The sequence below is a fragment of the Mugil cephalus genome, chromosome 2 (genome assembly GCF_022458985.1).
Source record: "Mugil cephalus isolate CIBA_MC_2020 chromosome 2, CIBA_Mcephalus_1.1, whole genome shotgun sequence".
Lineage (NCBI taxonomy): Eukaryota > Metazoa > Chordata > Actinopteri > Mugiliformes > Mugilidae > Mugil > Mugil cephalus.
The window spans coordinates 19,202,881-19,217,224 of record NC_061771.1 but is presented as its reverse complement, the minus strand read 5'-3'; the positions used below and the strand labels follow the sequence as shown (position 1 = coordinate 19,217,224).

Sequence of the window (14,344 nt, the reverse complement as noted above, 5' to 3'; positions counted from 1 at the left end):
ATTGGGCGAGAGGTGGGTGCACCCTGCACAGGTCACCCCAACACAGAGAGACAGACAACCATTCACACCCAGAACCAATTTAGAATCACCAATTAACCTAATGAGCATGTTTTTGGAAGGTAGGAGGAAGCTGGAGTACCTGGAGAAAACCCACACAGCACAGGGAGAACATGCAAACTCCACCCAGAAAGGCCCCTGCAGGGTATAATTGAGTTAATTTGGGTCATTAATCCAAACATTTAACTATATTACATGATATTGTGATGAATTTCTCTTACTCCTCATATCCTAGAAAGTGCTGAATAATGATGAGATGAAGTTCAATGGTGTGTGTACAATCTAGTCCACAAATAACAAAGGCTACTTAATATGGCTCAACATCTGTGACCTTTTAAAAGGAGGATTAAGCTCGTTGCCAAGTCAGCCCTCTTTACCAAGGAACCCTGGCCTCAATACACACCAGAAACAAAGCTCGCGTTTTGAAATCCAGCCACACAGCAAAGTGATTAGAGAAAGCTCCTTTATTTCTGTCAAAATCATCCTGAAACATTGACCAATATTTAATCCTTCTGCCCACTCCAGACCCTCCCAACATAAATAAAATGCTCAGGCGTCGAGCTGTTGGCTGCACACCGCTACCATGTTCCTCTACCAGCTGCTCAGCTTTTTCTTCGTTGCCTCCAAAAAGGAGGAGGAATCCAAGTATGACCTGTCTCTGTACAAGCGCGGCGACCTGCTGGAAGTGCCCAGGACGTTATTCACGCATTTCGGCATTTACCTGGGGGACAATCGCGTGGCCCACCTCATTCCGGACATCCTGCCCATCCTCACTAGGAACAAATCCGCCATCGCCAAGATGGTGACGAATAACCGCCTGCTGATGGGGGTTATCGCCAAGGTGGCCAGCGTGAGGGTTGACTCGGTGGTGGATTTTGCCTACGGCTCAGAGATTCTCATCAACCACATGGATAGCGTGTGCAGCCAGCCTCCTCTGGACGGGGACGAGGTGGCGCGAAGGGCCGAGAAACTCCTGGGATCGGTCACCTACAGCTTGCTGTGGTACAACTGTGAACACTACGTCATGTACTGCAGATATGGCATGGCCATTAGCTACCAGACATACCAGGTAGGTGACAGGCGTCAAACATCACGGGAGCGTCTAATCTGGGCCGTATTTGCATGAATTTGCAAAGTGACAAAATTACATAGAAGACAAGGCACTTTGTCAATGAAAATAACTTCTACCCCTAATTTGTCCACTGAGACCCAGGACTACACCGCAGACAGCAATGTACCCAAATTGCACTTATTTTTATTAGGAAAACTCTCTCTTTTTTTAAAGGATAGTTTATTAAATGTAAACATTCTCCTAAAACTCTGCAGTTGTCATCACTTCTAGGTTATTATCCTGTTGTCTTGCTGGTCCGGCCCACTTGAGATCAAAGTAGGCTGAATGAGGCCCCCAAACTAAAACGAGTTTGACACTAAACCTGGGTTAGAGGAAGCATTAAAAATATAGTTTCACTTTTTTTTTTTTATAAGTCCGTCGTAAATTGACACTGACAAGCTCATATTAGCTTGAAAATGTGACTTTACCCCTTAAAACCGCTCTCCTAATGCTATTAAATGCTCTCTAGGTTGTGCTGCAGGGATTTACGTGGAAAAGCTGATTTATTTTTCCCCTTTCCATCCTTAGTTCTTCACAAGTGTTTTTCTCTTTGCATTGTGGAGACTGCAGCATGAGGAAAGGTCACATGCAGGAGCCGAAGGTTTGAGGATCATTACACGTACAGAGAGTAAAGCTGCTAAACGTTCTAGGCATGCAGATTTATTTCCAACTCAACGCTCAGATTCAGAAACGTACTGACGTCTGGTCACATTGTGAGCGTTTGGCAGCCTGTTTGTTTCAGGCCCCTGGATGAACGTGACCTGTTCATGAGGCGAGCAGCTCCATCTAGTGTTAATTCATGCTTTACTGTTTTAACTTCACCTTCATCCTTTTTTTTTTCCTTTTTCTCTTCAGTTCTGTACGATCGTGCGAAAGATCGCGTTCAGCAGAATAAGCGCCTATTTGACTGCGCTGTGCGGAGCGTGCACCGTGCTGTATCTGGGCTGCGTGACGCCGCTGACAGTTTTACCGACCTTGCTCATCCCGTTCACCATCTGGATGGCGGCCTAACGACCCCTGGCTCATGAGAAAAGACTCTGCTGGAAGCTGAAATGAGGTCCTGCGGTTTTGCAGACTGAGGAAAGTCTTTGGGAAGCAAATATTCACTATAAAATAGTATCAGTGGGGTTTTTTTTTGTTTGTTTGTTTTTGCTTTGCCTCAATATGGTATCAGTCTACTCCTAGGAGGGGTGCTATTCCAGACTGATTTTAAGTTAGATGGCATTAATGTTCACCAGACCTTGAAATTCAACACTTATGTCATTTATCTATATATGTATTATAAATGGATTCTGATTGGGGAGAGTAAAACTTTACAGGCTGCGACCAAGTGTAGCAGAGACTAACGTCACAGCCAACAGATACTTGCATCTAGTGTAGAATCACTGCACAAAAAAAATGTAAACTGTGAAGTGCAGTAATAGGTTCTTCTTTTGTAACACAATTGTGATGAAGGTCAGTTGCTGTGTTTACTTGTTGGCAGTCCATTAAACATGTGTTTCTACTTGCTTCCTGTTGTGTTCCTTAATGCGACTTCAAAAGCGTTTAAAATCACATCACTGCCACAGTCCTGGATAAAAATACCACTTAAAATACACAAAAACGACTCTCCATGGGAACACACTACTGAATACGAGCTTGGGAAAACATAGCCACAAACATTATTAAATGTTTTGCTCATTACTGCCAAGAATGGAGTTCGCATTTTGTCATTGTGACTTCCAACAAGAACATTAGGCGGCGTCCAGTAGTTCAAGCAAACAGTGTGTTGATGCAAGGGAGTGACTCAGTGGTGATCAATAAAATGATTCACATTCAAAATGGTGGCGTGAGCAAATAATATTAATAACAACAAATCCATAAAGATTTTTTTATGGTTTTTATTGAGTTCAGACTGATCTAAGTTTAGTTTTCTGGATCCCTTAATGTCCTTGTAGTTATTTAAAGAATCATTGTGGCAGAATGTTCAGAAACATTCAATCAAACAATCACTCACAACAAACCAAAATGAAATGGATCACTTGCAGTTTAAATGCAGAGCCACCGAGGTCTGCCTGAACCACTTAAGGACCATTGGTGTTAGCGGTGTTCACGAGGGATGCTTGCCTCGCCTTTGCATTTATGCTCGAATCCTGCACAAAAGCTCTTTTACTTTAAGAGAGGCTGACGTAATGGGCGGATCCCCGCATCTTCTATTAAGCAGAGTGCAGGTGCATGGCGCCGTTGAGATTGAGGTGTAACAAGGTTTCATCACCTCTAAAACTGACACCCCTCAAGTTTTAGGCTGGATTCATTGAGGGGAAATCTGATTGTTGTTCTCTTTTTTATACACACACACGCACACACACAGAGTCAGGTGTCTTCTACCAATAAACACATTAAAAATAAGTCCCATGGCCACTTTGAAAATCAAGGTTTCTTATTACCATTCTGTCTTGTCTGGATTTAGTCAACCATAGGGATGTGGCTCCTCCTGGACCCACTTCAACCTTAAACTCTGCACTCTTTTTGTTGTACAATCTTTTATCATATAAAGATAGAACCATACGGGGAATGGGTGGGTGCGGGGTGTGAGGGGCACCTTGATGCTGCCAATTTCTTGTTCAAGTTGCTCAATTCCAACTAGTTTTGATTCATTTGCCCGAAAAGTTTAGTTCTGGCAATATCCTGGTTGTATCCTTATTTAAGTGAAAGTACGGTTAAACGGCTTAAGTTGAATGTCTGTGTGTATGTGTGTGTGTGCGTGTGTAAGCAAGACCCTTTTTATAAGTTTTTTTTTTAATTTTATTTTTCATGTTTTACATATATTTATGTATTTCTTTCTTTTATCTCTTATTCTCTGATTTTCCCACTTCTGTTTTATTACACTTACATTGATATATGTTTGTAGATATCTTTCTTTTTGCACGAATGGAAACCTGGCAATTTGGGTTTTTTTGTTTTTTTTTTGCTTTTTTGCTTTTTGGTATTTTATTCACATTGTTATTTGAGCATCTGTTAATAAAATCATACATATGCAAAAAATAAAGAAAGAAAATCAAGGATCCTGTATTTGTATTCTTTCTGTTTTTGTATTTTTTCAATTTCTGTAAGAGGGCACAGATGCATAAACGTGCTTACAAGGTCCATTGCTCATATGTTACGTCGAAAACAACCCAGGTTCAGGAGTTAACCGATACAGAGACACTGGTATACACTTGACCTGTCGGTGGTCATATTGTTATGCTTGATCGGCCCGCACTAAGATACAAGGTGTGGCAGGTGTTTGAACTTCAAAGTCCAGAACAAAGACTGTGTAATGGTTTCCCCTCTATTAGTCACTATATTCAGCAACTTTTATAATTATGACTTAGAAGCAGAGAAGCCGTCAAACTGTACAGGGCCGTTACCTTGGCTATGAAAGCACCGTGTGAAGACACCTGTCTGGAGTGACTTTAAGCTTATAACGAAGGCTGTGTGTGTGTGTGTGTGTGTGTGTGTGTGGTGTGTGTCTTTGTTGCAACCATGGCATAAGCTGTATAATGATGACCTCATTTATATTCATACAAGACTCTGGTGATTCCAGAGGTGCAGACACAGATCATCTATAAGTCCGAGGGCATGACTTCAATATGTAAAGCGCCTGGAGACAGCTCTTGTTATAACGCACGCATAGAATTCAATAGAACAGAGGCTCTTACGTCAGCAGTGTGAATAGAGGAATGAAATAATGTCTCCTTGATAACAGGGTTACACGTAACTTCTACCCTACGGAGTCTGTCTTTATACTGGGGGCGTCTTCCACGTCTTCCTTCAATTCCTGTCATCCATCACTAAAATAAAAGTTATATGAAATAAATATGACGCGGCCTGTGTCATTGTGTAAGGCAACAAAACAAATGGACATAGTAGAAACTAGAATAGACAATAGAGTCTTTATTTTATCTGGCAGACACTGCAGTTTTTTTTCTCAAAAATTACAGGCCGTCCAAAGACTCACAGGTTTAACCACTTGACCTACAAACAGATACGTAACTGGTTTTTCGGTCTTAATCTTGGGTTGGCGTCTGCAGCGCAGCACGAGCGACATTTAGTCGATTATTTTATTTAATGGGTTGTGATTAATCGTTCCTGACATGACGCGAGAGCCCTGGGTATTTCGGCGTATTAATGCGTCCGCTGGTCAGAATGACAAATGTGTCGTCGCCCCGCACGCGCGCATGGAAAAACTCCCGCAGGTATTTACAGTCGGTACGTCTCAATCACTTCCGATATGTCTGGATCCGCTGGTGTCTGCGTTCACGCTGTCATGTCCAGCGACCAGCTCTCCGTGGAGTGTGGAGTGCAGCAGATTTATAGGATGTGAGTTGAGACAACGATCATCGTAACTCTAAGTAGAATCGATGAAGCATAAAACTGTAGTTCATTTTCATTTTGTTTTTCTGTGAAAAATACACAGAATATATATATATGATTTAAGACTGCAGGTCAACTTTTACATCAGATGTGTTTTGCATCAAATGTTCATTTTACTGGAACGGCTAATGTGACATGAGGCCTACGAAAGTCTTAACCTCCTCAGACCCGGCGTCCTCATGTGGGGACATCACGTTTTAGGTTTGTGACAGCTTATTCTGCTTCATCCTCATAAGGAGAAACATTTGTCTTGTTAGCGAAGGGTAAATACATTTGTTTATTTAACTTTTCTAGTTTGATAATAGCATGCAACTTTGACTCATTTGAGCCATTGGGATTTCATTGTTTACAGTTTTATATTTTGGTTACACACTGATGACTAAAATTGCAATATGCACTGAAATAATCCCTGTGTCCACATCATTTATTTCAAAACCTACTTCCAGTTCAAAACTGATGCTGCTTCTTTATACTTCTTAAGTCCTGCTAATCTCAAATACTAAATATAAAGATCTTATGCTTCTTATTCTTCATCAACCAGCCCAGTCTTCATGGTCTGTGTATCAGACCTGTGGAGCTCCATAAACTACATCTGCCTCGGTCTTTATGGCCTCCTCCAGTTGTCCACTCCTACCTGGATGAACAATTCACCAACCTGCCCAAGATTCCTGTTATACTCACAATCTGTCTCACAGATCATCAGCTATGTGTTATATTACTAGATCCTACATGTTTCCTTCCGCTTGATGTATGTATCGCCCTCAGGCTTGCTCTGGAGGTTGCAGGCTGGTTTTTGTGAAGCGTCTTGAGACGATTTGTATTGTTATTGGCGCTATATAAATAAAACTGAATTGAACTGAATTGAATTGAATTGAATTCTTATCTTAAAGAAATTACAGTGCATTCCAAACAAACAATGAACTTAGGACTGAGGAGGTTAAGTGGTGTGCATTCTTCTTTCCATGGTGTTTTTTAGAGTTTTATGTGACAAATTACAAACTAAGTCTCCTTATAAGAACAGTTCAGAATGAGGACGTGGAGGAAAACGCATCTACTCTCAATAACGGTCTCCTTCTGATCTGGTTTAAACTACGTCGTAAGCAACCAACCGAAAATGTGTTCAGATTCATCCCGGTTGAAGGGTTTACATTGAGTCTCTCTAAACAGCTAGGGCTTCTAAACTAAAATGAGAAATCAGAAGCACCATGGTAACCTGCCTCATGACTGCATTAATTCAAAATATCTTCTTGTACCCAGAAGGAAACTTGACAAATTCCGGCGCACCGTTTTGGTATGCAACTTTACTTTTACCACTTGCATAAAACTAATCTGTTTTAAAGCTTCAACAAATGTGAAATAACGTCCATGGCCCCGGCAGCGGCGGAGGTCAAAGCAAAGCTAAAAAGAGTTGACTAGAAGTTAAGTATCACATGAATGCAATATTTGTCTAAATCTAGGGGATGTTTTCTGACAAACTGCGCCCAACTCATGGGCTAATGCTACCATTGGTTATAAGTGTGTATGCTTTGAGTGTGAACATGTGTGTGTAAAAAGTCAATTAAAGCAGGTATTCTTCTGTTCTGTTATAAGGCTCCGTCTTTCCCCACATAAATCACATTAATTAGTTTAGTTCCACTCTCATTCTTCCACTGAGTCAAGAGCCCAAGCCTTTCGTTCCTTTAATGACTACAGAACAATCTTGTTAAAATCAGACCATAATTTACTCTCGGCCACCCTTTCCCTTAAGTCGCTGAGGAGATTCTCGACGTGCCCGTTCATATAACATTTCCTGTTTATTCTCACCTTAGCATCCGTGTTGTTGCGCTATAGGTGAAGTGGCCATTTGCCGAGAAGAGTGCTCAACGCTATTTAAATTTCTAGCGCCCACACTTTGTCTCGGCTTTAGAAAAGCTGGAATCAAATTATCACAGTCAGGGTTTGAGATGAAGTAGCCACACTGTAAAACAGTTTACTCTCTCCATCTGCTTTCTGAGCCATATTACCTGCACCAGCACACGCACTGTGAGACACTACTCTCTTTCAAAAGGACATATTTTCATCAGGCGGTATGATCTGAATCGAGCATTGCCTGATAATTTACAATGCAAAACAAGAACTGGACTCAGAGGAATGAATGGGAACGTTGTCTGTTTACATGTATGTGAGTCTGGCTGACAGACAGACTACAATTATCTCCAGCCCCCTATTACTCTAAGCGGGGGAGGACAATTATGGCAAACAGATATACAAACCCTTATATCTTTGCTTTGAGTTATTTATTTACTTATTTTTTTTAGACAATGATTGTTTCACTTGTGAGGGAGGTTGTGTGTGAGTTTTAGCCATTTTCTGTATTGTGTGCTTGAGGATTGGTCAGCAGAGGCACACCCAGACATGAGCCACTGACAGATAATGATAAACAGACTCATTTAAGCAGACTGCGGTTAATTGTGGATGCTACTTGTTCTCTAAACTGCTCTTGAGATGACTTAAAACTCTCACGTCCTCACACCGCGGGGCATACGCTGACATCCAAATAACGATGCTCTTTATGAAGTGTACATTAGCCTATACGACACTACACTCGCATTTTGGCACACATTAGCCACCCCGCAACCTATGAGGGTGAAGTATAAAAGCGACCCACTGGAAGGGAAACAGAGATTATTTTTCAATTAGAGGGAGTGGGTTTGTGCAAGGCACGTTTGCTTCAACCCACCTCATTTTTTCGGTCTGTCAGAGTCTCACGGGGCACTTTACTCAGCTCCAATGCTGGAAGGGCTGCAGTGCGCACTGCAAATGTTGTGCGTATTGCTGTTGCGCGCACTTTGCCGATCAATGGAAGAAGCAGGGTTTTAACTGGCATTTTATTTGTCCATATTATCTGATGTGACAAGGACGGGAAGGAACACATCAAAAACTTTACCGGAATCACCGAGTAGATCCTAAAACTTTAATTCTGCGGATAGAGGTGAGTGGATCTTCGTCTGAATAACTGAGACATTTTTCAAGTACTGATCACAATAGACTCAATAACTGCTGCGTTTTAAGGACGACATTTTTAATACGAGAAAATAAGGCAGATACGGAATGACAGCTCGCTTATAGATATACAATGGTTTGGTCACAAGAAAAGAAAGTGGAGCAGGTGAGCAGAAAGCCAGTCTGAGTCAGTGTCTGGTTTGCTCTGTCAGCAGACATCAGAAATATTAATATAAAAATTAAAACACATCATCGCAGAAAACTGCAGCCTTTAGGATTCAAGCGTTCTCATGGAAGAGAAGTTCTTGCACGATTTAAATAGAAATGTACCGATCAGAAAGTGTCGTTATAAGTCATCCCAGTTGCTGTATGTAGATGTAATTGATTTGTTTAAGTTATTTGCTTATACGGCGGAGTTTAAGTAACAGCACAAACTTACATTATAATATATATATGTATTTTCTTTATTGGATAATTGTCGGTGGAGAGACTGAAAGGGTGAACGGGCGAGAGAAAGGAGACGCACTGGAATCAAACCATGGCACTGCAGTGAGGGCTGTCGCTTCGGGTTATTCGGGTTAGAAGAGCATTTGAGGTTAATTGTAATTGTGATGTTAAAAGGGATAAAATGTTTTTAATACAATATTTTCCACGTCATAGTCGTTTTTGCTCTGCAGAATTGGTATTCAGTATGCCTCTGCCAGCTACACTCAAGCTGCGGCACATTCCTGTCCACCCAGACTCGTAAAAGTGAAGACCGAGAAATAATTCTGTGCAGTGACTCGTTTTTACAGAAGACTGCAGAAAACTGATAAGGTGCCATATATGGTGGGTGTAATCCCGTGACACAAAGTGGAAAAGACCAGAACGGTTTGTTAATTAGTGTATGAGTCCTCCTCATCAAAAACGTGTGACAGTGCCATTGACATCAAAACGTCATCAGCTGATGGCTGCGTCCAAAGCTGAAGACATTCAGTTGAGTCCTCCGGGAGATGTTGCATTCAGGAGAGTTTTCTCTGGACTGGAAATATGAAAATAACTTTAAAAAGACCCGTTTCTCGATCTCATTATATATACACTAGCCAGGCCGCAAACTGAATTTGAAGCTTAAATTAACCTCCACTTGTATTCCACAGATTCACTTATGGGAGAGCCATGGATATGGCAGATCAGCTAAACGTCACTCAAGATGATTCCCAGCTTGAAGTTAAATCCTACAACTGTTGCTCGATAAACGATGAAAACTTCCTGAAGCTGAATGACAGCACAAAGCTCGTTGGGGTTCAGGTTATTCTCATCCTGGCTTACAGCACCATCATCTTGCTCGGAGTGACTGGAAACTCCCTGGTGATCTACGCTGTCTACAAGTTTAAAAACCTGCGAACAGTGACTAATTTCTTTATCGTAAACTTAGCCGTTGCCGACCTGTTGGTGAACACGCTGTGCTTGCCGTTTACCCTCATCTACACCCTCTACGATGAGTGGATGTTTGGTCAGGTGTTGTGCTTCATGCTGCCCTTTGCTCAAGGCATGGCCGTGCACGTGTCCACCATTACCTTGAACATCATCGCTCTGGACCGTCACAGGAGCATCGTCTATCACATGGAGTCCAGGTTGTCCAAAGACATGTGTGCTGTGGTCATCATCATCACGTGGGCCGTCAGCGCCTTGCTGGCCTGTCCGCTCGCCATTTTCAGGGAGTACGGGACGTTCGATCTTTCGCCGGATGAATCTATTCAGGTGTGTACAGAGAAATGGCCAGGGAGCAGCACGAACGGAAGCATCTACAGTATATCAATGCTTCTGGTTCAATACGGTTTACCTTTGGCAATCACCTCCGTTGCTTACATCCGCATCTGGAATAAACTGAAGCATCACACGACCTTTGGTCGAAGTGACCGCCAGCAGCGCCGGAAGAAGACCACCAAGATGCTGCTGACCATGGTGGTGGTCTTCGCAGTCAGCTGGTTGCCTTTCCACGCGTTCCAGCTGGCCGTGGACATCGACAGCACCGTGCCGTACATGAAGGACTTCAAGCTGCTCTTCACGGTGTTCCACATTGTGGCGATGTGCTCGACGTTCGTCAATCCCATCCTGTACGGGTGGATGAACAACAATTACAGGACAGCCTTTTTGTCTGTGTTCAAGTGTTACCGGCCCTTCACTGAGACTGTGACATCAAGAAGCAGAGAGACACAAAACGAAGAAGGCAGGGTTTGTACCGATTACAGATCGACACATGTCTAGTGAGACGGCTCACTGGTAACGAGCTGTTGAAACGTGCATGATAAACGTGAGCTTTTTTTCTTTGTTTTGTGTTGTTTGACCTTTTTCAAGTGAGCAACGGTATAAATGAGTCATGGGTTAGATGAAATTACACATAAGCGAAATACGCAAATAAAACTATCCTGACCGTCTCTCATAGTGGATGTAATGTGTTAGGAATCTCAAATATGGCCACGGATGACTCAGCCGAAGGAGCTAGGTTAATCATGACAGTGATGACTGTTTTAGGGATAAAAAGTCAAACATTCTGTGTCTTGGAGAGATGCAAATATACCTTCACATAATATAATTAATGAATCATAGAAAACAGTTTCCACCACACTGAATGAAACATGATTCTTGGAAAAAGCATTTCATTACTCTCACTACAAACACAGAGAGCCCTTGTTCAAGATGAAATTTAAAAATCCTCATTTCCATATTCCCTCTCAGTTTCTTTGCAGAAAAATAAACATGCTTTTCCAGTAGCATATCAATTCAATGATTTGAATTATATAACGTATCACCCACAATATTTACATTTCTGACAGGTGAAATTATTACCACATATCACGTTGATTCAAAGTCAAATAGTGAATAGTCTGCACTGACATGGTGCTTTTCTAGCCTTATTGTCACAAACTGCTTTATAAATGTTTCACTCTCAGATCAGTGGCCATAGAGCCACGGCGCAGGGCACTTCCCTGTCTTGCCTAAGGCCACTCTGACGTTAGAAAAAGCTTTGGATGTAACTACCGAGCCTACTCTTCCACCTGAGCCACCCCAAAGTGGTGGGATATATTCGGTTATAAGTGAACAGTCAGTTCCTGAAGTTGATGCATTAGAAGCCTGAAAAATAGACAAGATCTGAGTGACTTCGACAAGATCTGAACTGTGGTGGTGAGTGTCTGGGTGGTTCTTAGCATGCAAGGACTAAACGATACGATATGTATCACGATACTTGAGTCACGATACGATATATTATTTGCGATATATTGCAATAATATATGCACATTGAGTCAAAAAACAATATTAATCCAAATGGCCCATTTCCAGTTTATTGCACTTGTGCAGTAAAATCGGACCATCGGACCATCGGACCAAAACCTCTCCACCAAAAATCACTTTTTCTTTTAAAATCAATATATAAGACATTCAAAATCAATATTGTATCGGGAGAAAAAATATTGCGATATACTGCCATATGATATTGATTTCCTACCCCTAGTTAGCACACACCAGAAGCGGTTCAGAAAGGTTCAACCGGTAAACCAGTGGCCAAGGTTCATGGGGAACAAGAAATCAAATAAATGTGCATCAGGGTCCATATCATGAATAACCTTTCAAAGAGAGCATCATTTTGTGTCCAAAAGACACAAATGCCTTCATTTCATACGTGTACGTCTTTGCTTGTGGGCAGTTTGTGGCAAAGTGATGTTATATGGTGCCAGCTTGTTGCTAATGCTAATGGTGTAATCAGTGGATCCTGATATTGCGTGGTGCTTTTAAAGTACCTAAAAAAAAAAAAACAGACTCAGATTTCTGATTGGTGTTAAGTGTTTAAGAAGTACTTTAAAAAAAAAAAAAGAAAAAAAAAAGCGTGAATCATTACATACTAATCAAAATATCAAACCAATGGAAGGTAGGAACAACGATTACTTCCTGCTTCTGAAATTCATTTCATTCATTGTATTGAAGAAGTGGACGTAGCCTGTGGGTCTGAAGGTTAAATGTAAAGCAGAAGTGTTTTAAAACTGCAATATTATCATTATTAGTGACAATGTCCTGCATCCTTAAAAAGACGACGGGCAAAATGACGAGCTCAAGGCTTCAAAGGACTAGTCCACAAATGAACCCGTGTCATCATGGTGGCTACGCTCACTTCTTTTTCCTTCCTGAATCCACTGGGTAACATTCGTGACTTAAAACTGGAGTCCACTTGAGCACGTACCAAGTCCCTGTGTGTATATAATGACTTGTTCTGGGTTTTTTCCTAAACAATAATCAGAAGATGCTGGATTATCTTCTCAAATGTCTCGTTTATTATGGCTCTTGTGACGACTCGGACACATATGGAACAGTTGTGTTGCAGTCACTCACTTGATATAGTGTTGTCTCACAAAATGGGCAATTATGTTTTCTGTATGATCAGCCTGGACATGAAAAAAACTTTTTTTTTGCACTCCAACATGACAAATAAATGGAAATAAATATCCAGTACAAATGAGTTTGTGACATGTACAGTTAAGTGAATGCCAGTTTTAGCTTAAATATTTATTGGGGTCTTTGTTACGGGGTCTGTAGTTGCAGACGGGCACTTTGCATTCAGCAGGAGAGTGAAACAGGCTTTCTTATAAACTCTGCTCCTTGGCTCGTCTTTCTTTGCAGAGATCATTGTGACTGTCACTATTTGCTTTTTACAGTGATTACACCGGCGCTCGGGTCTCGAGGAGCTCTTCCTGATGACTGTGTCCCCACTGATTTAGTTTGCGCGTACGTGAGGAGTCGAGAGACTGGGACATTAGGTACAGTGGGCTTTTACACTCTCGGTGGGCTATTCATGGAGTGTTCAGGTTTAAATCAATAAGAGCTTCTTTAACTGTCTCATGTTGTTGAGCAGCTGCAGCTGTCACTAAGCGTCCCACTGGGATGAGGACATTTGCTAATCGAGTAAAATGAACAATAGCTTTAAAACTAATCACATTTGCCTCTGATGCTGATGGTTCTGTCTTTTGGCTTTCTTTTAAAGAAGCACTTAAGTCTCTCCCTGTGTCCATCAAGTAATTGTATTTCTATTGTGAAATAAATAAGTAGTTGAGCAGTATGCTTTCTGGGTTTTTTAACCCCTGCACTCTGTTTAAGTCAGATATTGTCCTTTCATGCAATCACATACAATCTGCCATAACATTAAAACCACTGACAGTGTGATGAATGTTACTTAGACAAAAATCAAGTGTCTGTGGGTGCACTGGAACAAGCATGATCAACAGAGACCCCTCCCCTCAACCCATAGGACCCAAAGACCCCCACTAATAACATCCTGTTACCAGACACCACAGGACACCCTCAGAAGACCCATATCCACTCTCTGATGAGTCACAACTGTTCATTATTAGGCAGGTGGTCATAATGTTATGCCTGATGGTTGTGTAAGGATGCACTAATCTGAAACAATTAACAATATTAATACTGAAGTGTATAGTACCAATCAATAGGCAGAAATGTGCTGCTATGTATTTAGTAAAACTAAAAATGAAAAAACGTCCTTGAAGCAGAAGCAGAAATTTTAAATCTTGACTGGTTTTTGGAAACCAATTAACGGGCTCCTTCAAGTAAAATATTAGTCTTATTATTATCATTACTGTCAAAAATGGCAAGCTCACACAACCTTGTGCACAAGTTAAAATTATTTTACTGTACAAAGGACACGTTTTGACCTAATACTTGAAGGTCTTCTTTTGTTCGCATTTATGACAGAAATTCCCCAGCGACATAAAAGCTGGTTGTTGACATAGCAACGTAGTTCTGCCAGAC

General features: G+C 41.4%; 2 protein-coding genes across 2 annotated transcripts; both read left to right on the top strand.

The window, feature by feature from the left end:
• Positions 1-613: 613 nt before the first annotated feature.
• Positions 614-2,677, top strand: si:dkey-30k22.5 (lecithin retinol acyltransferase family protein). Its single transcript, XM_047575444.1, has 2 exons — positions 614-1,126; positions 2,024-2,677. Exons 1-2 carry the CDS (start codon positions 641-643, stop codon positions 2,177-2,179), a joined length of 642 nt encoding a protein of 213 aa, XP_047431400.1. The 5' UTR covers positions 614-640; the 3' UTR covers positions 2,180-2,677.
• A 7,017-nt stretch (positions 2,678-9,694) lies between these two features.
• Positions 9,695-10,851, top strand: npy2r (neuropeptide Y receptor Y2). The gene has a single exon (XM_047575417.1). The coding sequence runs from the start codon at positions 9,701-9,703 to the stop codon at positions 10,790-10,792; it is 1,092 nt and encodes a 363-aa protein (XP_047431373.1). The 5' UTR covers positions 9,695-9,700; the 3' UTR covers positions 10,793-10,851.
• Positions 10,852-14,344: the final 3,493 nt, after the last annotated feature.